Source organism: Scardinius erythrophthalmus, assembly GCF_964197995.2.
Source record: "Scardinius erythrophthalmus genome assembly, chromosome: 5".
NCBI lineage: Eukaryota > Metazoa > Chordata > Actinopteri > Cypriniformes > Leuciscidae > Scardinius > Scardinius erythrophthalmus.
In genome coordinates this window covers 21,493,395-21,521,139 of record NC_138225.1, presented here as the reverse complement: position 1 = coordinate 21,521,139, position 27,745 = coordinate 21,493,395, and the positions used below count along the sequence as shown (strand labels likewise).

The 27,745-nt window shown below is 38.0% G+C and overlaps 1 protein-coding gene across 1 annotated transcript in view; it reads right to left on the bottom strand.

Annotated features, from left to right (window-relative positions):
* Window positions 1-27,640, bottom strand: part of scai (suppressor of cancer cell invasion) — a 34,901-nt gene extending 7,261 nt beyond the window's left edge. Inside the window, exons 1-10 of the mRNA XM_081365780.1 lie at window positions 27,344-27,640; window positions 15,030-15,144; window positions 4,521-4,616; window positions 4,223-4,309; window positions 4,024-4,122; window positions 3,746-3,842; window positions 2,843-2,941; window positions 1,492-1,644; window positions 1,230-1,331; window positions 943-1,044 (exon numbers count right to left, since the gene is read on the bottom strand). Coding sequence (XP_081221906.1) covers window positions 943-1,044; window positions 1,230-1,331; window positions 1,492-1,644; window positions 2,843-2,941; window positions 3,746-3,842; window positions 4,024-4,122; window positions 4,223-4,309; window positions 4,521-4,616; window positions 15,030-15,136 — 942 coding nt within the window. The 5' untranslated portion in view covers window positions 15,137-15,144; window positions 27,344-27,640. The remainder of the gene's footprint in view (window positions 1-942; window positions 1,045-1,229; window positions 1,332-1,491; window positions 1,645-2,842; window positions 2,942-3,745; window positions 3,843-4,023; window positions 4,123-4,222; window positions 4,310-4,520; window positions 4,617-15,029; window positions 15,145-27,343) is intronic.
* Window positions 27,641-27,745: the final 105 nt, after the last annotated feature.

The window sequence follows — 27,745 nt, the reverse complement described above, 5'->3', positions numbered from 1 at the left end:
CATAATGCAATTATGCAGGAAATGCCTGTAAAATTCCCTTGAGATCCAGAGGCTTTAAAGACCCAATAAAAGCATATGACGAGCCATGTTAATGTGTTTCCTATTGAAACAGGTTTAGGCGAGGAACAATAAAGGGTTCCTCCTTTTTTTAAAAGTCAATAGGCCTTGGTCTAGCTATGTGTTTTCTGTTTTAGGGGGAGATGGGAGATAAATTTGTGTAGTGCAAGATATCTTTTTGAGTTTTTGCAGAAGAGAAAGATATTATGCAAATTTTAAATATGTACACTACTGTTCAAAAGTTTTGGGTCAATAAGTTTGTTCATGTTTTAGAAAGAAGTCTCTCATGCTTACTATGACTCAATTTATTTGTTCAAGATAGAGAAAAACTGTAATATTGTGAAATATTATTACATTTGAATTTAATATAACTGCTGTCTATTTTGATATATTTTAAAATGTAATTTCTGTGATGTAAAGCTGTGTCATATGATCAGTGTCACATGATCCTTCAGAAATCATTTTAATATGTTGATTTGATGCTCAAGAAACATTTCCTATTATCAATGTAGAAAACAAATATTCTTTTGGGAAAAATCATACTTTTTTTTCAGGATTCGTTAATAAATAAATTCAAATTAACAGCTTTTATTTGAGATATAATTTTTAAAACCATGTTAAAGGTGTCACCTTTCTGAATATGATTTCTTTCAAAAATAAAAATAAACTTATAATACAAAACTATTTAAATATACACTTAAATATCATTTAAGAGTCTACTGGCAAAGCATATATATCACATTTGATTTAAGCTTAATCACTGTATGTGAAATGTCACTGCTACAAGGTCTCTACGCAAATATAGAGTCAAAACAGGACGAAAATGACAGGATGGATTGACAATTAATTGACAGGTGCTAAAAACTGCAGTGACATCAGACAAACCTTGAAGGAGGCAGACAGGAAAGTGAAGAGCTGGCTGAAGGTTGGTTTGTAGAGTAGATATTTATGAGGGTTCTCTCTTTTGGCAGGCTTTTCATTGGGCTCCTATAATGAGAGAGATAAACGAGTGAGAGAGGAATAGAGAGACACAGAGAGCAGGTGGAGTGAGATAGAACAGTAAGAGAGACCATGAAAAAGGTGAAGTACTGAAATAGCGAGGGAGGAAGGGTGAAAATACTCAAACACTCAACATAGAGAGTGACAGGGAGAGTGTAAGAGTCTTCTCTTACAAGTGTCCCTGGTTTGGAGCTTTGTGTGGCCAGGTTCACTGGTTCCCTCTCAAGCGCTTGAAGCATACGAAACATATCGATGGTCAGCTCGCTAAACTTCACCTGCAAACCAGATGAAATCCAACCATTGCAAAAACCAGAGTTGTAACCTACACAACAAGTTTGAAGTGTCTAATCATTTACATAAGAAAGCACCGCTTGGATTTGACATATTATATAACTTGCTCAGCCTGCTAGGTGTTTTGCTGTACTGTACTCCCACCTGACTGTTACAGTTGCCAATGATGAGTGCATCTGCCAAGGTGAGCTGGCCAACCACCATGCCCTGTTCAAGAGGGGGCACACCCCCCTCCTGCAGCCGATTGGATATGACCACCATGGCGTTGTCATCATTTACGATCATAAGAGGATCTGCCTGTGTAGGTAGAAAAACAGTAGATGAGAAAGACACAACGGTGAAGAAAATATCAATATTTGTCAAACAGTCTTACAGAGTGGACTGCATCTGACCTTTGTAACAGTAAGTCGTGTAAGAAGAGGTATTTATAACATCTGAGTTATTGTGCTTTTTTAAGTGCACAACATTGATACATTTTTGCCTGAAATAAAAATTAAACTGATTTACTATACACTACTTTTCGGTACGTTTATATAAAAAAATCAACATTGATAATTACATTTAAAATATAAAGTAGAAAACAGGTTATTTTAATGATGGTTATTAAAAACGGTAATAATTTTTTTTTGTGACTGTATTTGATCAAATTTACTGCCCCCAAACTTTTGACTGGTAGTGGTCTTACTGTGAATGATTTGGTGTATATTATTCCAGATTAAAAACTGCTTCATATTCTTTCTTCAAGATCATAATTTGCTCAATCTCAGAACAACTTTGCTTTTCTGTTGACATACAAAATATTTTTTTATATCATGGTGATTTTAATAGTGCAATTGAGTGGTGCAGGTATGACATCACTTTGTATGCCAATCGCGGAAATGAGTTACCACTTCTGGTTCTATCATCCCGAAGTCAATGGGTTTTTTGAATGGGATTTTGGTTAAATGGCTGAAATAAGGTCTGTGGTGAATACCAGCTCAAGACACTTTCACGTTTTATTTTACGACATAAAATACATCAGTATTACCCCATTTTTTAAGCTGTTATGTGTCATGAAAAAGGCGGCTGCTAAAAAGTGGCTAAAATAGGACTTCAGAGGCTGTCGGGGACATTAAACGTCATCACGCCGAACAAGGTAAGATCAGTCCACTTTTACAGCCTGCTGCTTATAATTGTGCTCTTATAAACTATTCTAACGTTCTGAGAAAATGTTTTTACATAAAAACTGAAAGAGTTGTCGGAAGCTTATTGATGGTGACGTTGAATTCGTGGGACCGTGGTGTAGTTAGTTTATACCCTACCATTTAGGAATTAAAATTTTGTGTTTTTGTCATCTGTGAAAATTATCTTGATGGCCAAAACGTGTAAATATCATACATTTTTGTTGATCAAAAATCCTATTGAGTTTTTGTCGAGGGAACCAGGCCTACAAAGTGACGTCATACCTGCACCACTCTATACTGATGACACTTTATGCACATTATAGACTTCTTACCTCCACAAAAGCAGCAACTTCTTGCAGCACCAGGTTCCACTCTAACTGGTCCTCTGTGTTGAAGCGCTGGGTGTAGTCCTCAATCTCCTCAGAAAGCTCCTGCAAAAAAAGACACCACAGATGGTCTCAAAAACACCGATAGAGACCATGCTGGGTTTTTCTTCTCATGAACGGTGAATTGTTGTCAGTATATTTCTTAGTCCTTTGCAAAAAGAAAAGGGGGGAATTGGATTGTCGGATCAAGGAGAGGTGTCTATGTCGGGGGGGTTTGCTGGTTGCGCTCACTGGCAGTTGTGGATCAGCCCCTGACCTAGCGTTTAGAGCAAATATACAATAGCTTATGGACTGATCTTAATGTATTGTTGTTATTATTATTACTGTTACTAATACTATCATCACTCTTTTTTTATAAATCACTAAAACTAACACTACTATTATTGTCATGATTATTATTATCATCGATAATAACACCACTAATATTGATATGTTATTATTGATTATAAATATCGACAATGATACTAAGCTTCTTTCCTTTTTTTTTCTTTCTTTCGTTGTTGTTATTCTGTTTTTGTTCTTTTCTCTCTTCTGTATTTATATATGTCACTGATTTATTACCTTGTATATGTTACTGTTTTGTTAATTTGCAATAAAAAAAAAAGAAAACCAAATATAAAAATCCATTAATTTCTATAAATATGAGTATACGAGTAATGGCTGACAGTGTGCAATTTTACAGTGTCAAAATTGATGAGGCGTGAATTTTGTCTTAATTCCAGCTGCATAACTAACCAACAGACTGTCCATGCTGACTGATCCTTTGGCAAGAACCTCTGTTCGACTGAATATCTATCCATGGACTAAAAATGTGTAACTGGTCCATTTGGTCTGCCGTCCATGACTTACCTTGACTAGCACTTTAACCAGGTCCATCTTGTTGAGCAACAGACAAACAACGATAAAGCGAGCGTAATACCTCAGCTTTTTTACAACCAGCTCAGGTCTGTGCAAAGGAGAAGGGACAAGATTAATGAACTGAAGAGAAAACCATAAAAGACAGAAATTTGGGATATTTACTGCTTTACTTGCTCATAAGTATATTAAAGAACTTTCCAGAACATAGAAAATAAAAATCAAGAAAACATCAACTTTGCTCATCACAGTTCATTGTAGCGCCTTTTCACCTGTCTTCTTTGTTGACTTGGTGGTAATATGATCGCTGGCGAATGGCCGAATAGAAAGAAAAGGCTTCATTTAGGTAGCTTGTTTCTGAAGTGCGGAGGCTGAAGAAGACAAAATAAAAAAATAATGTGAAAAAAACAATTCTTGAAGTACACTGTTTGAAACCAGATGAATAAATAGCTGTGTTAAAAGGCTCCTTACTAGTAATGGTAGTACAGCTGCCCAATTTTTGAGGCCACTTCACCTATCTGCCACCTCTTGAGACCATACCGGTTGTCCAGGACTTGTCTATTCTCCAGTCACATAAACCCAAATAAGAAGAATCAAGAATCATCTGTCATTAATGCTGACATCATAGTGCAGAGGAACTATCAGAGGGAGGTTTGATCATGCATGTTAAATCTTCAGTCTATTGTAGTTCTAAGCCTACCGGTTTTATTTTTGAGATTTTGGTTAAAAAAACAGTCCTTTCTGTTTCAAAAATAGATCTAGGGCTGACCTGTGCTGCTGCTGAAACTTCCACAGCTTGGTGTATACGTCAAATGTTCGGCCAAAATAGGACTGCCACTGCTTGTGTCCATATTGAGGCAGATCCCTGCAGGAGTGCGAGAGAACAAACAAGAGAAACACAGCCAAATTTACTTCAGTAATGCTTTCTCCTCATTTATAGATACTCAAATATCAATTTAACAGGCTTTAACAGACAGAATCCAAATAAACCATTTTAAAACCATCAGCTTGTGTTTACAGTCAGTATTTGGAACTGACAGCTGTAAAACTACTTACAGTTGATTGTAAAGAAAGTAGCGGGGTGTAAGCATAGTAAATGATAGGAAAAGTTCGATATATGTTTTTTTGAGTTATGACAGATGATAAGTATGAGGTCAAAAAAGACATGCATAGATGTATCATTCACATAAATTCAACATGAATTTCAAAAATAGAATTTCTTTTCATTTCAACTTTACAGGAGTCTCAAATAAAGACAATATGAAAAAGGAACTGGTATCGAAGATATAGTTGTGATAGATAACCATTATGACAATGACTAAATAAATATGACTATATTAACAGACTTCTATGCAATGGGAATTACTTTTTTACATATGATCGAGGTACTGTGACTCATTGTTTCAATCACTAGTTTCTTTTAAAATAATAAATCAAGGTTGTATTAAACCCAAACCTACGACCTTGATACCCACATATCATTATATAAGGCATTTCTGCCCCTCTGCCTTAACACTCCAATTGCAAGACATCATTTTGGACAACAGCAGATGAGCCTTCCAAATATACAAGTAGTTGTCATAGTTGTCATGCACTTAATTAACATCATCATGCCAAAGATGAGAAGACATTGGTGGAGGGGGAGAGCAAAAACAGCGCAATCAGAGAGTCAGAAAGTGTGAGTGGGTGAGAGTGTTTGGGCAGGGCTGTGGTGAGTCATAGTGCCGATGATGTGAAGGAATTTGACGAGCTATGGCAATCAGCTTGAGAAGTAGCACTTTTGCCTCTATTCGCTCTTTCTCTCTTTATTCCTTTCTCGTCCTTTTCCCCCTAAACCTTCCAAAAACACCTCTAGGCCCTATTGTTATCATCAAAGGGTTGCTATGACAACAGAAGCAGGGACTGGGGAAAGAAGGGAGGTTGCGAATGCAGCAGGTAAATTCAAAAGCCCTCATTTACAGATGCTCACACATGATTACAGTAGATGATGCATCATTTATGAACTTGTAACGGGTCATTCTTGGAAAGGCAAGGAGACAAAAACGAATGTCAAAAAATAAAACATGTTTAGGCATAACCTTGAGTTATACACATATACAACAAGCACACACACACATCACGCAATGCAATTAAACACCAGCGCACAGACACGCCTCCTTTCATTCATGCAGATTCGATGAAACCCAGCACTGTATTTTGTTCCACAGCTTTCATTCATAATGTGCATTCACACATGCTGTAAGGTTATAGAGATAGATTTGTGAGATTTACGGTTCACCCCGTTGCCCTTGCGGGCTGCGAGAGACAAGGTCAGGAAGGAGATAGGAGCAGTCATTAGGCAGGGCTTTAATTTCACTACATGCACTATTAATTTCCCATCCACTCTGGCAGCATTAATACCCACTAGACAGATTCACTGGGAGAGCACAGCCAGGGATAGACCTGTAAATTAGGGAAGGAGGAGAAAGGGAGAGAGATAGGATGGTGTAGCCTATGTGTGCAGATGGGGTCAGATGTGGTGTAGTTGAGTAACAGAGCAATATTACATCTGTATGGTATGGCTAAGGCCTCTGGTACTCCAGTGTTTTGATCATTCCATTATTCTGGAATATATTCTGGAACTGACACTCCCAAAATGAAAGTTTAAACAAACAAAATAAAGTCTACCAACACTAAAGGACAGTTATATTGGTTTTTATATTTAAGACATTATTTCTATTTTTTATGAAAATATATATATTTTCACTGCCAGAAGCAGGTGTCTGGTTATACATCTTGTTTGCAGCAGGTCATGATAGCAAAATTATGTTCTACTAAGTACTAAGGATGCTTGCCATGAAGGGGTTAAATAATTTTGAGACAGCAGAAGTCATTAAAAGTTGCAATTTCAGTTGAAATTTGGGAAACCACTTGAAACATTTATTGTGTTGTGATATTTCAATTACTTTTGTTTGATTTGTTCATTGCAAACAGCTGAAAGTCTGTAAATTTTGCCAATAAACCTGATTTGAATGATATATATATATATATATATATATATATATATATATATATATATATATATATATATATATATATATATATATATATATATATATATACCCATATACATATACATACATATATATATATATATATATATATATATATATACATACCCATATACATACACACACACACACACACACACACACACACACACACAGAGAGAGTGTATTTGTAGCACAAGCACATAGAATTATAAACATATATATCAGTCATATTTATGTAACATTTTTGCATTTTTGAAGCTCTGTGTTGCACGCTGATGAAGAAATATATATATATATATATATATATATATATATATATATACACACTCACCTAAAGGATTATTAGGAACACCTGTTCAATTTCTCAATGCAATTATCTAATCAACCAATCACATGGCAGTTGCTTCAATGCATTTAGGGGTGTGGTCCTGGTCAAGACAATCTCCTGAACTTCAAACTGAATGTCAGAATGGGAAAGAAAGGTGATTTAAGCAATTTTGAGCGTGGCATGGTTGTTGGTGCCAGACGGGCCGGTCTGAGTATTTAACAATCTGCTCAGTTACTGGGATTTTCACGCACAACCATTTCTAGGGTTTACAAAGAATGGTGTGAAAAGGGAAAAACATCCAGTATGCGGCAGTCCTGTGGGCGAAAATGCCTTGTTGATGCTAGAGGTCAGAGGAGAATGGGCCGACTGATTCAAGCTGATAGAAGAGCAACTTTGACTGAAATAACCACTCGTTACAACCGAGGTATGCAGCAAAGCATTTGTGAAGCCACAACACGCACAACCTTGAGGCGGATGGGCTACAACAGCAGAAGACCCCACCGGGTACCACTCATCTCCACTACAAATAGGAAAAAGAGGCTACAATTTGCACGAGCTCACCAAAATTGGACAGTTGAAGACTGGAAAAATGTTGCCTGGTCTGATGAGTCTCGATTTCTGTTGAGACATTCAGATGGTAGAGTCAGAATTTTGCGTAAACAGAATGAGAACATGGATCCATCATGCCTTGTTACCACTGTGCAGGCTGGTGGTGGTGGTGTAATGGTGTGGGGGATGTTTTCTTGGCACGCTTTAGGCCCCTTAGTGCCAATTGGGCATCGTTTAAATGCCACAGCCTACCTGAGCATTGTTTCTGACCATGTCCATCCCTTTATGACCACCATGTACCCATCCTCTGATAGCTACTTCCAGCAGGATAATGCACCATGTCACAAAGCTCGAATCATTTCAAATTGGTTTCTTGAACATGACAATGAGTTCACTGTACTAAAATGGCCCCCACAGTCACCAGATCTCAACCCAATAGAGCATCTTTGGGATGTGGTGGAACGGGAGATTCGTGCCCTGGATGTGCATCCCACAAATCTCCATCAACTGCAAGATGCTATCCTATCAATATGGGCCAACATTTCTAAAGAATGCTTTCAGCACCTTGTTGAATCAATGCCACATAGAATTAAGGCAGTTCTGAAGGCGAAAGGGGGTCAAACACAGTATTAGTATGGTGTTCCTAATAATCCTTTAGGTGAGTGTATATGGATATAAAAATGTAAAAGCCACTATAAAAGTATCTTTATTGAGTCAAGCTTGTTTAATAAAGAGATGAGAGCTATCAAGTAGTGGAATTATTAGGAAATGAGACCAATTAATAATAGCTGTTTCATTACTGAACTCTTCAGGGTGTTGCTAAGCATCAAATTCAGAATTAGGCCGCTACTGGTTAGACAGCCTAATTAGTATGGAGAAACAGGGCATTGGGTGTGGCCTCATGACAAGCATCTAATCCTGTATTTGTAGACACAAACTATCATTAAGTTATAAAAAAATAAATGCATAAACATGTTCACTGGTAGTGAGCATCATATGAAATCCTTCATGCAGAAATAATAAGCAATTAAGAACTAAAATACTACAATTCTAATGCTGACATCTGAAAAACGTGAGTGGAATAAATGTTAAAAATTTTTGGACTTGGTTTTAAAGGATTTAATGCTTAATTTGACAGCCTTATATAAATGTAAACGATAAAAGAAAAGAAAAGTGTTAACGCTGTATAAGAACACTGCAATATTAAACATGAACACTAGAAATATCCAAATATATATCAAATATATATGAAAAAAGATAAGGGATATACTGACCTGCAGGAATTATACCAAACACTGTCCTATGAATTTACATTGATGCGCAAAAAACCTACCCCAAGAATATATGAATGTCAGAACATGTGGGCTACTCTATGAAACTAACCTTCTGGACTGTAGCAGTCTCAGTCAGTTATGCAATATAAATGTAACAAACACACATCTGGTACATAAGGAAACACACATCTGGTACATAAGGACAGGGCCTGGATATAGAGATAAGAGGGAAGGAATACAAATTTTGACGACAAGAAGGAAAGAAGGAAAGAGAGAAAAAAAAAGAATGGGGGGGGGGTGGCTAAAAGAGAGGGAGATAGAGCCCACAGCTACTGACATACTTGTCCTATAAATAGTCTTAGCTAAAAATGACTGATTAACTCAAACGCAACCTACTGGCCACTGAGAAATGGTGATAAACACGGAGTGACGTGATTCATTTTTTTTAAGGGTGTGTGTAATGCAGAGTCAAACACTGGCAGATATGAGGGGGTGGAAGAGGAGCGCTGAAGATTCATTCAGATGTAAAACTGAGATCACTTCACCCAGACACTGGAAAATATAAAGGGCTCTCAGTTCCCTACGGATGAACAGGCAAACATAAACACATACATAAAGCACAGCACAGATGAGACACTAGAACCTGCTTATTTATAGATTAATAATCAACCACACCCACAAAATAGACTACATTCATACATGTCAATATACGGTTTTCAGCCCTGCTTTAGAGTGCTAAATACGGTTACATTCACACACAGTTCAGTTATAAATGAGAGTGACACCAATTTCTAAAAACAGCACTAACTTCCTTAGTGAATAGTGATAGTGAAATGAAAATCCTGTCTTCATTTACTACTGTGGCCTAAAGTATTGGCAGTGAAAATTTTTTGTTGTTTTGCTAAGTTTGCTGCTTCAGTTGTTTTGGTGTTGATTCATAGTTTCTAGATTATTGTGCAGAGTGATCAGATGAATTTTAAATAATTGCAAAAAGCTTCACAAAAAAAAGATATTCACTGTTTTTTGGCCTTGGCACAAAATGACCAGCTAACATCATTTCACTAATCACATCATAATCACATAGGAAAGTGTGAACAAGTATTAGTCAAGAGAAATCACTCTATCATTCTGATTGGATTATAAGAGCAGGCTGATTGATATTAAAGGAGAGATATGCTTCCAATCATTGTGTTATTGTGTTAGCAATGGTTACCTCCAAAAAAAGACAGCCATCATCGCTTTGCATCAAAAATGGCCTCACATGCAAGGAAATTGCTGCAAAGAATATCACACCTGAAAGAACCATTTACTGGAAGGATCATCAAGAACTTCAAGGAGAGAGGTTCAACTGCAGTGATGAAGGCTTCAGAATGTCCCTGTCAGGACTCGGGTTTGATCTTCCTTCTGTTTTCTTCCTTTGTGTTTGTGTTTGTCTTTTCCACGTGCATTTACGCACAACTGTTTGTTTCACAATCAGCGTATCTGCTCATTTGCGCTCACCTGTCTCCCTTTATTGCTTGATTTCTCTACTATATTTATGCTTCCTTTCCCTTTGTTTTCTCCCAGTGTGTTCTGTGCTTCTTGCTGTTCATCTGCCCGTTTTTTTCCTGTCTAGTTTTGTTATTTTAATTTTTGTTTTCTTTTTATCTCATTTTTTTTCTCTGCCCAGTTGTGTTGTGGTTCCCTGTTCCTCTCCAGAATTCACTAGTCTTGGACTGCCCTCTCACTGTTGACCATTCGGACTATTAATGGTGCTGGAATTTTCCTGGGTTACTGTTCGCCTCTATGGACTGCTTTCTACCGTGAACACCTGCCGGTTTCCAATCGTGACTTGGGAGGTCCCTATTGGTTTTGTTTGCTCCTAGCCTGACTATCCTGCTCGTCTGACATTGATTCTCGCCTCATGATTCGGATTTGATTGCCCTGGACTCTGACCCCTGCTTGCCTGACCATTCTCTTCTCTACTGTTCTGAACTAAACATGAACTGTCTTTATTATTGTGTTTCAATAAAACGAAACTAAGCATTCTTCTGCTTTTGGATCCTCCTTCCTGAGATCATCACACCACACACTGGCCAAACATGGACCCAGCAGAAGAATCTCCTATCCGATCAGCCATGGAACTTGGTTCCCAACCATGCTGGGCCGTCATGAGTAGGAGCCTGTTAATTTCTCCATGGAGTCTCTCGCAGCGTGAGTCGCTAAGCTTTCAGATCAGTTTAAAGACTTAATCGTCTCAACCCAGATCTTGCGTCACCAATGTCAGCCGCCACTGAGTCCACTTACGAACCTCGAGTCAACAATCCTTCAGCTTATGCTGGTTAGCCTAGCAACTGTCGCTCATTTTTCATTCAATATGAAGTGGTGTTCTCACTTCAGCCAGAACTTCCAGAACATCTGGAAGATCTCATTGACATTGACATTCGTCTGGATTCCAGAATGGAGTTGCATCGTTGGGTTCTGGGTCAGTTTTCCAGGCATCGGGCAGAACTTTTCGATTCTCCTTCCGCTCCCCGTGTACCTGAACCATATGATGGTGTAGAGCCCATGCAAGTTGGTAGAATGCATCTTTCTGCTAAGGAAAAACAACAATGCTTGTTTGAGGGTCTCTGTTTTTATTGTGGTGGCCATGGTCATCTGGCTGCATCCTGTCAAGTAAAAGCCAGCATTCGTAAGTAGTTAGGGGAATTCTGGTGAGTGGAACCTTCACATCCCCATTTCATGTATCTAGTACTCTCCTGCCAGTGACTGTCATCATGAATGATACTTCCTTCAAGGGTTCAGCACTCATTGACTCTGGGGCGGAGGGGAAGTTTCTCAATGAAAACTGGGTCCGTGAGAGGGGTCTTCCTATTCATTCTCCCATCACTGCTCACTTACTGTATGGTCGCAAGCTCATATCCATGTGACCATATCCGTCCCGGTGAGTGTAGTTACCTCCGGCAACCACCGGGAGGAGCTAGAGATTTAACTAAGTCTCCTGTAGCTCCCTGACCATTCCCTACATGGTCCCCTCATTAACTGGGCAGATAAGTCTATTTCTAATTGGAGTCCTTACTATCATGCATACTGTCTAGTTTCTGTACCATCTTTTGTCGCCCCCTCTTTGTTTCAGGAGGAGGAGATAGATTTGTCCTGGGTTCATGTCATGCATCACAATCTATGGGCGGTCTTTAGTGTGTGTCCCAAGATGCATCTCTTCAAGATGCATACTTCGTCCATATGACTGTGCTTTTGTCAGCTTTTGCAGGGGGTGAGATTCTTCACAAAGTTGGATCTGCGCAACACTTACCATCGTGTTCTGATTGAGGGGGATGAGTGGAAGATGGCCTTTAACACCCCCATGGGGCCCTTCGAATATTTGGGTTTTACCATTTGGCCTGTCCAATGCCCCAGCCATCTTCCAAGAACTCGTCAATGACATGCTGAGAGATAAGATAAATAAAATTTGTTTTTGTGTACCTGGATGATATTCTCTCCTTCCTTCCAGGTGCACATCCAGCACATCAGAGGTGTGCTCCAGCGGCTGCTGAAGAATCAGTTGTTTGTAAAGGCGGACAAGTGTATTTTCCATGCCCAGTCAGTCTCGTTTTTGAGTTCTGTCATTTTGGTGGAGGGGATTCGCATGGGTCCTGCGATGGTGAGGACCATATCTAACTGGCCGGTGCCTGACTCCAGAAAGAGTTTACAACAGTTACTGGGTTTCGCCAATTTCTATCAGCAATTCAATAGGAACTTAGGTCAGGTGGCAGCCCCTCTGACTGCCTTGACCTCCACCAAGGCTGAATTTGCCTGGGCTGTGGCGGCTCAGAGTGCTTTTGATGAACTCAAATGCAGGTTTATTTCTGCTTCAATCCTTGTTACACCTGACTCCGCTTGGCAGTTTGTGGTGGAGGTTGATGCATCAGAGGTAGGTGTTGGAGCGGTTCTCTCTAAAATATCCCCTCAAGATAATAAGTTACATCCGTGTGCTTATTTCTCGCACCGTTTGTCTCCCGCAGAGCGAAATTATGACATCGTCAATCGAGAGCTGCTGGTGGTACAACTGGCTCTGGGGGATTGGAGTCACTGGTTGGAGGGGATGGCCATTCATTTCATGGTGTGGAACGACCACAGGAACTTGGAGTACATTCATTCGGCTAAATGTCTGAATGCCAGGCATGCTCATTGGGCATTGATTTTTGGGCCCTTCGACTATGAGTTAACTTACAGACCGGGCTCCAAGAATGTTAAGCCTGATGCATTGTTGCGGTGCTTCGCTACCTTGGTTGACAGGCCTCCTCCTGACACCACTTTGCCTAAGGGCCGTAGTGGGGGCAGTCACTTGGGTAATCGAAGCTCACATCAAACGAGCTCAGGCTAGAGTCGAAGTGCCCCAGGGATGCCTGGTGGGTCTGCTATTTGGTCCTTTTTTGGTCCACGGCGCCATTCTCCAGTAGGGTCATTCAATGCCACCCAGGAGTGAGGAGGTCGCTAGCTGCCATTCGCCAGCGGTTTTGGAGGCCCGCCTTGGCAGAGGACCTCTGTCGATTTGTGGGTGCTTGCTCGGTCTGTGCTCAAAATAAATCCTCCAATCCACCATCCGCTGGTCTGTTACAACTTCTCGCAACAACCCATGAGGTTGTGAAATTTGGTGATGATCCTGTGCATTTTCCAGCTTGATGGAGCACCATGTCACAAGGCAAGAATGAAAATGAAGTGGCTTGGAGATCATTACATTGAAATTTTGGATTTCCGGCAACTCCCCAGATCTTAATTACGTAGATAACCTGTGGTCCATCCTCAAAAGGCAAGTGGACTAGCACAAATTGTGATAAACTCCAAGCACTAATAAGGCAAGAATGGATCACCATTAATCAGGATTTGGACCAGAAGCTAATATCCAGCATGCCCGATGAATTGCAGAGTAAATATCGACTCTTTGCATATATTGAATGTTTTTGCCAATAAAAGCCTTTAAAACGTATGAAACGCTTATCATTGCTTTCCAGTATACCATAGAAACGTGAAAAAATAATTACAAATACTGAAGCAGCAAACTTGAAACACTGTACTCACGTTGAAAGTCTGTGAGGTAAAAAAAACACGTATGGACAAAAAAAAAAAAGAAACTTCTTTGCATTCCACATTAGAAATAAAGTAAGTTAGAATTTAATTTAAGGTGTCATTGTTACAGTGTAATATATTTATTTAGGTACTGAGTAAAATTAATTAACAACATTCACTTACTATAGGGTTAGGGTAGGATTAGGGTTTGATTGAGGGTTAGTTGCAATTATGCATAATTTACTGTCTTCTAACAGTGGAGTTCCCATCAGTTTTGTGGTCTAAGTATAACCCAAGCGATGTGTTCAATGTTGTCATAAATTTAAAAATCATTTGAAGCTGTTGTCGGTTAATTAAGATTTGGCCATCTCGACTAGACTTGGTTATTAAATAACGTTGTCTCAACTGTGATAAGACATTCCAGTGTTATGTAAGTCACTATATTTGATACTTACATTAGTCAGTGTCACTATATGGTTAAAGGCGTGATTCACGGCTATTGTGAGAATAGAAAATGAGCATTACTTCAGTATTCCATTCACTCCTAAACTGTAGTACAAACAGATTAACAGAGCAATAGGTCATACTCAAAAACTGGCAAATAAATGAACAAACAGACAAACAAAAGAAAGAACAAGTAAAAAAGAAAATTAAATTCTTAAAAAGAAATTAAGGTAAATTAATTGAACAGAAGGGTGAAAACAACAGAAAAAAACAATGCAACAATGCTTGAGCAAAAGAATAAACAAAAGCAAGAACACAAACAAATGAAAGAAACAAAAACAAGACAAACAACAAACAAACAAACAATTAAATCAAAAGATAGAAAAAGCGAAAGAAAGAAAGAAAGAAAGAAAGAAAGAAAGAAAGAAAGAAAGAAAGAAAGAAAGAAAGAAAGAAAGAAAGAAAGAAAGAAAGAAAGAAAGAAAGATTGCGCTGAAAGTAAGTTTACATAAGGTCACTGCATGATTTGACCCAGACAGCAATCTGGAAGGCAAACAAAACCACAAATAAACAGCAAAATGTTCAGACACAGAGAAGACACTGACCTTAAGCCATTGAAAAGCTGTTTGGACTTGTCCAGTAGATAGCAGAAGTCAGTGACAGTTTTCCTCTCACAGAGAGGGATGTCATCCTCTGCCCCCACCCCTGTCATGGCAGCTGCTGTAAACAAAACAAACAAACCAAAATAGTGAATTCAAAACAGACTGTCGACAGAGTTATGCAAAATCGAGTCGTTAGTGCAAGCACGTCGTTCAAGCAGCCATTAGTGGTGAGGGAAGTTTTATGAATCACAGTTAAACGAGCACCACATAACTCTGAACTGACATACTGTGGGTATAAGGATCTGCATCTGTGACGTGGGCAGATGTTGAATCAGCTTTGACAAAAACTGACTAATTCCACCTCCAAACCAACTGATACGCTCTGACGAATTTGCATTTTAGTTGGAACAAAAGTTTCACAGAGGAAATTAAAATAATACATATATCTATGAACTTCATGGAGATGAATAAAACAAGATACATTTGGCTTGAAGTTATTTATTTTTTTTTAAACGTGCAACTGTACGTTTATCTGCTCCAAGAACAGTCATTATTACATCGCTAGTGAGAAATGTCATGTAGCTTTTAAGTTGTTAAACTATTTTACTAATAAAATCATCAGAGCTGCGCTGACAACACGTTTCTGTACGAGTGTGTCTGTATTTGTTACTGTACTTGTGTGCGTTTGAGCGGGAGAAAGAGAGTATGTGCTTTGCTTTCCATATAATAAAACGTAATTTTGTGGCAAAAAACATGGTAATAATTTGTCGTTTTTACCCTGTTGTTTACTAGCCTATATCTATTTGCTTGGTCAGTGTCATTGTGGGTTTTGGTTCTTCTGCTGTTGTAATCTGTAAAGACCTTTGAAATAACTGAAATCATTTGGCGAAGTGATATGGAACTGTAATGCGGTCAAGACCTGCCTGGAACTACTTTAGCCATGCCTTTCCCTGCAAATGATTGCACACCTTAGAACATTCGTCAACCAATCAGATTCAAATACAATCTGTGCCTTTCAACGTGACCACCAACCCAATGAGGTGTTATAGCACATTTTTGCGCATGTGAAAAGGATGATGTTTTGTGTGGATATTGGAACACGGGTGAAGTACAAATCCTAGTTTACATAATAGATAATGGTTTTGAATCCAAATACATTGCGAATATGGAAACCGTTTGGATTCTGTTTCCATTTCGCTTTAATTTGTTTTGGTTTGACGTTTATATAGCTACTTATATTTTTCATTCTTATTCTGTGCTGAATACTGTTAAATTGAAAGGATTTGTTGTTGAGTGAAGAGAATTAAAATAGCCTATTTTTTATAAATGTTTATGTTTGTAAAACATTTCACTTTATTTACCATTATTTCTGAAGTGAATGTAATAATAAAATGTTGACTAAAGGCCTGTTCACACCAAGGACGATAACTATAAAGATAATGATAAATATAGTTCTAAAAATCGTTCACACCACAGCTATAATGATAACGGCACAGAGAAATGATATCGTTGGAATCACTTTCAGAACGATTTTATCCAGCTGATGAACGATAAGAACACTGACAGCCAATCAGAATCCATACTGCTGTAACGGGTTTGAGCATTTAAAGCGGCAGACAAGAACGCGCTTAGAATAAACAGAATGATATCGTGAACGGGCCTTTATACATGACTTATCTGTTTTTTTTCTCTCTCAAAAATGCAACATTTTATTTGTGTAGCATATTTAACCATGCAACATTCTAAAATATTTAGAAAATTTACTTAAATCGGTCAAAATTCTTACCATCGGTTAAGAGTTAACCAGTTAATTATGAGCATTCCTAGTCGTGGAGATGCTGTATTTTTTTGCTGTGGGGGCAAAAAAATTGTATGGACACCAATACTATCGCCATAGTTACTGTTTTCAGCTGTTCATAAAGCCTCAGGAGCTGAAACCCGATTATGGTGAGTAACGTTAAAGTTTTGACATGCTTTAAGCGATTGACCAATTGACTGGACTTATTGACCAATCATGAGAGTATACAGGAATTTTCAGAAAGGTGGGCTTTAAAGAGACAGGAACTAAAAGGAGTGTTTCAGGCAGAGGGTGAAAAGACGTGCTGCAGCAATTAGACCGGTTTCACAGACAGGGCTTAAGTCTTTAGTCCCAGACTAAAATGAATGTTTGAACTGTCTTAACTCAAAGTAACATATTTAAAAAAAAACATGTCAGTGCCATTGTTTGTTTCAAGATGCACACAAGTAAAGGTCTTTTTTCTTAGGCACATTTAAAAAAAAAAAAAAAAAAAAAAAAAACACTTAAAATGTCCTAATTTAACTAAAGCGTAATCCTGGCTTAATCTAATATCTGTCTGTGAAACCAGGCCAATATCATGTAAATGTATTTTAGCAGACCTCAAAAAATTATGTACGCACAAATAAGCGTAATATGGGCACCTCATGATTTTATTTGCAGGAAGAGCCCATAGTAGTAATTTAATAACACAAATTAAATGTATTCTTATAATGACAGTATATCCATTTTTCATACTATACATTATAGCGGTGTGATGCCTAAATTCACTGAATTCCTAAATGATTTGAAGACCAGGAACGTATAGGAAGTAAGGTCTTTTTTTTTTTTTATGCTACTTTTAATCATTAATTTAATTCACTTACCACGATAAATAAATAAACCACTAAAGGACAGCAGAGGTTTAGATCATGCCAAATGCCTGCTACATACGCCATCACCCACTGATCTTTCTGGCTGAATAATGGGGTATCTCAATGGCCTTTCCTGTTCAGAAACAAGCTCAAAGCTTTAATGGCCTATAAAGACAGCACATAGTCTACTCTGTGCAGTTGGAAAAAGGTCTAGCTCTTAACCGAGGGCCAATTAATCTGCATGATTTCACATAAAACAGTGAGAAAAATAATAATTCCCTATGTTAAACAAATGCTAAAAAAAAAAACACATTTCAATTTACATATTTATTAAAGGGATAGTTCACCCAAAATTTTAAATTCTGTCATCATTTACCCACCCTCAAGTTGTTACAAACCTGTATGAATTTCTTTCTTCTGCCGAACACAAAATAAGATATTTTGAATAATATGGGTAACCAAACAGTTGCCTCATTGTCTTCCATAGTATGGAAAAAATACCATGGAATCAATGGGGCCCATATCAACTGTTTGGCTACCAACATTCTTCAAAATATCTACAAGCCATACAGGTTTATAACAACTTGAGGGTGGGTAAATAATTTGAATTTTCAGAATTTTCATTTTTGGGTGAACTAACACTAAATATGTTTGTGCAAATGGCTTAGCTTGTGTGAGACTAGATGGTGTTAAGCAAACAACACCACACATTTCACCTCTGTGGTGACAGGAGATAAAATCGTGTGGCATAGATGTGTCATAGGGAGGACATGTGCACCTCTTTCGGCTACACCGAGAGGAACCAGGCGTTGTGTGTGTGTGTCTGAGGGGTGGATTGGGGGGGAGAGAGAGCAAGGGACGTCAATGGCACAGAGGAAAGTAAGAAAGAGGGAGTGTGACAAATCCATGCCAAAGGCTGAATGTGCAGTGCTTACTGCTCGGATCAGATGTTAAATCGGACCAGAGTGGGGGAGAGGTCCACACAAGAGAATGAACATTAATAAAAATCCATAATACACATGTAAAGCATGAATTTTAGTGAAGCTTTGTGAAATGACTAGAAGCTCAGATGAGGTCCATTTATAACTGTTCAGATACTCAATGTAGTCAACAATTCAAATTCACTGATGTTTTTGAATAAAGCATGTCTATATGCATGGAAAGCTCTAACTCCATCACATCTGTGAGAATAAATGGAAAATTGGTATGTTGAAGGCCTGTTTTTACCAATAAGAGCAACTAATGTATGATGTATTATGCTGACATTGGAAGCCACTGCAGGGAAAAACACAATTTATTGCCTGAAACTGTGTACAATGTCAGCTTGTGTGTCTGCGTGTGTGCATGTGGTCAGGCCCAGTGGGTAGTAAGGCAAACATTCAGCTGTCAGTCTATGGTGGCCTGAATGGAAAAGACCTGGACATGTCCATCACCCCTGCTCAGCCTCCAGATGGCTCACCATGGTCCACTTATGGACTGTTTCTGCCCACCTTTCAAGTGCTGTCAACAAATTCAGCGAATATTTTGGGGATTTTTCCCCAAAAGAAGAATTTGTCACAATTAAAACAATTAATAATTGAAATATTATCACAGCAGCAACACCTCATTTATATAAGGTTGTGCATACTCTTTTAAAAAAACGTAAGAATAACACTGCAATAGAAAAGGTAGTTCAAATTTTTAAGGCATTCATGTTAAGATGCTGAATTTAGTTTAGTGTACAAATGGGGCTGACTCTACCTAAGAAGTCAAGGTTTAGCTGGTTACCAAAGGTTACTCTGTTAGCTACTGCTGTAACTACACCATCTGGCCCTAAAAAGCACCATGTTCATTCAAAATCAGTGATGCATTCTGACAAAACAATGTTTTTTGTAGGCATTTTCATATATTGCTAATATTTTACTTTATTAGCTCAGATAACTTGCCCAAAATGCTCAGAATGCTCAAATTTCAAAAGTGCACACAGATGGTATCTTGTCTCTTCCCTGCATTATTCGCCCCATATGTGAATTATATCATGTCTAACATTTGAACATGCTTGTATTAAATGAAGCACATTTAGCATTTCATAGTGGTTATTTGCAGCTATAGCTCTGCAAACCAAACAGAAATTTGTTCAATGGAAAAGCTGTCTGTCATACACACTGTTTAACAAGAGGCTGCCATTCATTCAAGTCTGCAGCGATTCTCGATTCAATTCATCCTCTTTTTCAGCATGAGAGATACTACAGTTGTCATGTGGCAGGAGGAAAACAAGAAAATACAGTAAAATACACTTTTATTCTGGTTTCATATTAAAACGTATAAACAAGTTCTCGTTTATGCCTTTAAAACTAATTTATGATAAATCATATCACTCTCTTGTTATTAGGCTATCTATTGGTGTGATTTTAAATTATAAAAATGTTTTGATAGTATAATAAGAAATTATTTATTGTATTAATACCAGGGTTCCCACACCTTGGTTAACTTCAAATTCAAGGACCTTTCAAGGACTTTCCATGTCCAATACCCTCAAATTCAAGGACTTAATGTGGGGACACATTTGTTGTGTCCAACAACAAACACTGAGGTACCATGGTACTCAACTTAAGGTATCCAGGGTTTTTCCTGGCTCAAAATAAGGCGGAGGTGGTAAAATCCTAATAATGTATTTTAATAATAAGATAATTAAATTAGTATTTTTTGTAGATCATCATATAGCCTAATGTGTTTCCCACATTATTTTTGTGGGTGGAGCCTGGTACCCCTAGGGGGGTCCGGGGGTATGCCCCCCCGGTAAGAAAATTTTGTACATTTTAAAGATAAATTCATTAATTTGGTGCACTTTGAGTCACCCGAATCCACTGTTTAAAATAAATAATCCACCCGCAAACCGCCCATATACTTTGATTTAGATATCTGCATCTGATCATCACATTACAATTATTCAAATTCTCAGTGTTAAGAATGATATGGTAACATATCACACTGAAGTAGGCTGATTAAAAATTAACATTTATTTAAAATAAAAGTTTTTCTTTTGGCAAAATTACATTTCCTTAATAGCCTAAACAGAGGCTTTACTCCCTTCAAACTTAAATTGTCAAAGTTTCATTACATCACTGTTTGAAAACACTAATTTTTTTGTACCTTTTATAAAGGGCATTTTTCCCCTAATTTTATTAAATGTTTGCTCCATCTTTCATTTCAAATTCTTAAATTTGGTCAATATATTCAATTAAAATAATAAGACACTATGCTGTTACCAATCAAATTAAATAATTTACATTGAAAAATTTTAACTGTATTAAATTAGATTATTTAAAATATTTTTGAATATACAAATAAGGAATGTTGAAAAGAATGATACTTTATGAAACTAAACCGCCAGTAGGAGGCGGCAGGCGACCGTCTTAATGAGCGAGTCATTGAGTCATTCATTCAAACGATTCGAACAAACGGCTGATATTCAGAATGAGGCAGTTTATGAATGGGTAACTGAATCTTTGACTCAACCACTTCGCTCAAAATGCTGAATCATTCAGTATCATTCAGTATAGCTGTGAGATGCGCAATGGTTCTGCTGTGATCTTTGGAACTTTTCGCTGCTGAAACAGAACAAAAACAGTCATTGCGTTCCAAATGTAAGTGACTTAATTTTAACTTTTTTTTATTGAACTGTTATGAAATCAGTCTCGGTTTCAATCTTGATGGCTCTCTGGTCGTGTGTAGCCTAGGCAATACAAAATATTGTTTCTTAACTATAGTGTTATAAATAACTGCGCAAGCCTCAACAGCGCAACATTGTTACCATCAGTAGCCTACATTATAGGCCTATATTATTATCAACTATAGGCTATCAATCACCACTTACATTAAATTAAATAAAACAGAATTATTTATTTTGTATTATTATACTAAAAATTGTTTTAATCAGGGCATTTGTCTGGTAGGGACAAGTAGTAGGCCTACAATTCTCTCACTTTCCCCTTCAAAAAAATAAAAAAATACGTGTCCCGGACAAGCGTTATTGTCGAGCCCTGATATGTTTTCCTTGATTGGTTTTCCCTGAAGAGAATTACGTTGTTGAAAACGAAAGTAAACGTTCACGTTCGTTCATTGCATTTTACCGTGATGAGAGTTCCGTGTCTTTATTAAACTCAACACATTAGGCTATAATGATTTATCTGTCATCCACCCTCGATTTATTGGAATGGAATGTTTGTATTCCTTGGCCCGCCCGACCCGCGATCCGCGAAACACTATACAGTTTGAGAATAGACACAAGTGGTAACAACAGAACCATTACGGTGGAAAAAGTGTATCTGACCATCAAAATAAATTCAAGCACTTTCAAGGACCTGTCTCTATGTATGTTTATTTTCAAAAACTTTCCAGGGCCTTGAAAACATTTTTTCAGATTCACAAACTTTCAAGGATTTCAAGGACCCGTGGGAACCCTGTAATACAATGCTATGCTATTACATGAATTTATAACAGAACGGTTGATCTAAATCTGTAATGACTGGAAATGAATGTGTGATATGTTTCTTTAAGAAAAAGGGAAAAAAATTCAAACACTTTTATTTTTTTAAAGAAATAAATACTCTTATTCAGCAAGGGCACATAAAATTAACATTTCAAATAAAAACTGTTCTTTCGAACTTTTTATTTTTCAAAGAATTTCCACTAAAATATTAAGCAGCGCAACTGTTTTCAACATTGATAATAGGGCTGCACGATATTGGAAAAAACTTATATATTGCAATATGAAAACAATTTAATCAGATGATTTGAATAGCTCTATTTGGAAAGAATTAATTATTTTAGTATGATTGGGGTGATTTTGTAGGAGAGTGCATCTATCAAAATAATAAAAATTACAAGCATAGATAAATACAACAGAACAAAGATACAAATGAACTAAACATTGCTTTATGTTTTTCAGGTAAATCTAACTGTATTAAGGTAGACATTGAATAATCAAATGTAAAATAACACTGCATCTTCCCTGTATAGGTTAAATTAATACAGTTAATTAATAATATTTATCTTTATTAAAGCTACAAAAGTGTTTTTATCTTTCTCTTTTGTTGTTTGATTAGTGACAAAAAGCTGCAGGTATTTTAGGCTGCTGTCACTTTAAGACGAATCCACGGACCCAATATAATCATGATACTCGCTGAGACAAGCATTTTGACTTAATTTTGCGAGCACACGTCAGTTCAAGCTCAAAAGAAAGAGAACTGAATTCTGTAACCACGTACTGTCTGCGTGGCTCTGTGTGTGTGCACCAAGCGTGCCGCACAAGGGCTGAAAAGTTCCGCCAAATCGGATTTTCGAGAGGAGATTGGAGCTTCAGCTTTAATTTCTACATGTCCATAACTGTTTATTTCACACAGTAAACTTTGTACTAACCATTTCTTTGCTTTACTCTCTGCTCACTACTGCGCAGACTCGGGTCCCGTGTTCACTACTGCGCAGAAGCAGGTCCCAAATCTGCGCAAGATGTCAGCGCTATTAGGACTTTTGCGGCTGCACTTTTTACCAATGGAAGAGAGTGAAGGGGCGTCGTCCATCTTTCTTTACAGTCTATGGTTTAAACTGACAGGACTTAAAACACATGCAAATGATAAACTTTCACTCTATGATGGTTAAACTTTGCAATTTATCCGCAAATCACATCATGCGTTACAAACCGGAAGCGATCAACTACGATCCCTATCCTTGACATCGCACATCCTGCGATGTGACTATTGCGGATCCACACTTCGTGATATCAATGCTAATACGACACATCGTACAGCCATAATGAATGTTTCTTGAGAAGCAAATTAGCATATTATAATGATTTCTAAAGAATCACTGAAGACTGGAGTAATGGCTGCTGAAAATTTAAGTTTGCCATCAAAAGAAAATTACATTTCAAATAAATATTAAAATAGTATCTGAACAAATAAACGCAGCCTTGGTGAGCATATTAAAAGATTTAGAATTTTAGAATGGTGTTAAGTAACAATGGAGGAGATACTTGAATGTTCACGTCAGTATTAAAAAAAAAATCTAATAATCAGATACAATTTTGTCCAGTCTAAATAAAGCATTCTATTGATTAATTACAATTAGTATTATCAGTGGATCTCTCTGGGGTTCATTATGACAATCTTGACCCACAAATCCAAATATCCATTTAACAAACGTATTTTAAAAGCTAAATTGGGTTTGTATACCTTCATCTTGGTCATTCATATAACAACATGCAAACAGCAACTGGCACCTACTGAGAATAAGCAAGTATATTAAAATAACTGATCAATACGCAGATCAATATTGACACACATCTTGAAAGATTTCTATTTTCTGGTCGTAATAACTGTGGTAATTGAAATGACCAGGATGTACATATATAGACACAGAGCTACAGGGTGGAATCAGCCATTAGTCTCAGACCAGAAGATGTGTGATCTAATGCTGAAACAAACGACCTGTCCACCAAGACCCTATGGATGCAGTCTAGGAATGAATGGGAGATGGGCTTTCGAGAACTGATGATAAGAGCATGTTGAAAGGAGGCATGAATAAGAGTGATCTTCTTGTCTCATGAAGAAAACGCATGCATGCTCTTTCTCTAAATCCAGAAGTGGTAAAAGGCTTCTGCACAAAGATGTGAGCTTGACCCACATATCCTCTCCTTCCATAAAAATGCATGAGCTATGCATCTGCAGCAAAAGAACTGCAGGATGAGGCAGTGTGTGTATGTATGACCTGTATGAAGCCAACACGTGCAACTAAAAAAAATCAATGCTAAATCAATAATATCTTATCATCACTTTTTGCATTCACTGCATCACCGAATACATTTTTATAAGAAGTACTGAAAATTACTTTGATCATGTTATAGTAGGTCTACTTTCTACATGATTTATCAACTATTAAAAGACTAGCCTATTTGGATAGACAAAGTCCGATTAAAAACAAACAATACTACAAAAGTGAAAATGAAATTAAAACTGCAATCACTCACTAAGTTAAAGAGGTCACACAAACACATATGCTGACTAATGCATCTACCCTCTGCGCTAAAGCCTACATGACTAGTCATGTTAATGGGATACCGTCACTGTGAAACGTCACGAGTGAAAATGAATGATGAATGCATGGTGGACATGGTGGCTAAAGAGCCCAAGACTCAATGGTATTCAGATCCACAAAGGAATGAGGTAAGAAGTAGAGGAAAATAGGACAGGCGCATATATAACTCACAAACAGGGAGCTATAGCCTAATTATGAAATAGCTTGCAATCTTGAAAGTTATTTCTAAGCTATGCAACAGTAATATCCAGTACACAAATTTGATTTGCTGACCAAATTGGTGTTTCCTCTCGAACGCCATGATCACTCAGAGCCGGGTTTCTCTCACTACTTGTCTGAGGAGAGCGGGAAATGGAAACCCATGGAACATTTTGAGCATGGGAGGGAAAATCATTCCGCTCCTTTCCACTCACATATGCTGTGCCAGATCAGCTTTGTTTTGCATTGTTTGTGACATGCATTGCTTTATGCATGTTTTTATGACACAGAAAGCTTAAAGTTTTGGATCTATCTTAACTAAGAAAAAAAAATACACAAATTGGGCAGCAGACTGGTGGTTGGTAGACATGTGGTTGACCACAAGGCTAGTAATGTGCACTAACAAAGTAAATGGGTCAATTTTGATTCCACACAGATTTTAAGAAATATCGCGCTCACAATTCTGCTGTTGTAATTTGTACTGAATATCAGCATGACCTGTGGTACTTGAAACACAGCCGTGTTGATATTAACTGTTGAAGTCGACATGAAACGGTTTCAATTGTCTTTTCATCCTTATTGTGATGTATATCTAAGTGAAACGGGTTCTAGGACAACAACAAAAAAGTAGGGTGGAACTTGTCCATACCCCGTAGGGAATTTATTGGATCATTGGATGGTTGTAGTTTGCTATTGCTGTGATCTCATGTGATTGACAGGTTGTCTTGCCCTCTCACTCCTAAACACATCATGAGAGAAAAGAAGAGATATCACTACAAGAAGGAGGGGAAGTTATTTTGTACATGAGTGTACATGAATTTAATAATAATAATAATATTAGTAATGGTGTGCAGAGATAAATAATAAATACTGCAAAATTCCATTCAAAATAAGAATTGCCCACTGATTTCATGTTGACTAAAGGCGGACCAAAAAAAAAAAAAACACTAAATTGGGTTTCTAATGGATTTGAAACGAAATGATCCTTTTAAGGTAAACTACACCCATAATTGTCGTCCATAGCTAAATAGTAAAATACTCGCATACTAGTACCTATAGTATCAGAAGAAGAATTCTCGTCCGCGAGCTCATTCTTCCATAACAAGCCAGTCTGTATGACGTCATTTCAGCTAAGCAACCTGGCGGCTCTTTCACAGATGATGTGTGAGAGAGCTGATGTTAAGAAAACATGCTCGTCTGCAACAAATCTGCCTCTTTATACAGATATAAATGGACTGGATCGGTTCCAGTCAAATGGTCACTTATTCTCGCATAATTATCATAGGACCTCGTTTAAAGTTCAATGCATATTTATGACACAGCCCTAATAAGCTCGATGCAATAGTACACAATTCGCGCTTGCTCGTATTATGTCATATTATGCACGCACGCACGGCCGACGCAGCCTGAACGTGAACAATAAACTGAGCAGACAGCGAGCGCTCTGCAAAAATCAAACCCGTGCTGTTGCAGGACAGAATGAACCCGGGCTGCACATACTGTAATTCTTGCGACAGCCAATGGTTTTTCAACCGTGGTCATTCAATAACAATACAGAGATGCTTATTGGCTCGTGTTCCATTCACAATATCACTCCCAACTTGAATATCTGGGTGGTCTAAACGGAACAATAGACAAAGGGTGAGAATCACAACTAGCAGCTAACGTTAAACGTGAAGCGTTTGGCAGCGTAACAGTTCATTGACCAGGAACGCGGACTGACTGACTGATCACTGTTGTTTTACATCAATTACCAGTGTGAAGAACAACAACGGTCATTTCTGTGACACTTCACACCATCAAGCATATCTAAATGCATTTACTCAAGAGGACAAAGCCTGTCTAATCTATAATGACTTACCTCTCGCGCGACGGCTGTCTCTCTTAGATCGGAATGCGGTAACACACGACAACTCTGTGTGAGTCTGTCAAAGACGAAACTGTATGTTGGATCGTGTAATGGCAGAGCTGTGTTAACATGATTTGTGAACGCTCGAGGAGCAGCGGCGTTTTTGTCCTCAAAATGACCATCAGAGTTGACAAAACTGTGGCTTTAGCAGATGCTGTGACTGCGGTTTCCTGGCAACCTAAATTATGTTGCGCTGGTGACTGAATGGAGTTGACGTGCTGTTATTGGTGGTTTTTAATATATATATATATATGAACACACATGTATGGGGATGATATACACGCATAGCTTTTCTATAAATATACTGGACTTTGACGGAAAGCTACGGCATAAAATTCATATTTTAGTGATTGTGTCTAAGTGACTGGCGCTTGACTATCGTAACGTAGACCTCCAAGACGTGTTAACTTCAGCCGTGTTTGTCTTTTACCTAACGCATAAACCGCCGAGCAATATCTGTCAAAAAGTCATTGATTTGAGAGCAAACCTGAGCACTGATGTAGTTTAGATCAGCTATCTTCCGTTTCGGCTCCTCAAGAGCGGCGTCTCCAGGTAGCGCGCGCCAGTGAATCTCGCCCCGACACAAATCTAGACATCCAGTGCGGTGGCGCACCGTCGTTTACATCCAGCTCATTCAAATCACCCTCCCAGGGAAGAGCAGGGAGTATCTGCCATTCGGCATCTACTGCAGTCGACGGTTCAGTCTGGCCAGTTGAATCTTCATTGACTATGTTGTGGCAACCCGCTCAAAGTAACATGCTTGTCAATTCCCCACCGGTCTGTTAGTGACGTTCAATGCATTCCATTGGTTGGCCGTGCTGTCAATCAGGCTACTACTTACACATAGAGGCGGGGCTAACGTGACACTGGCCTCTATGGTACTGCCCGT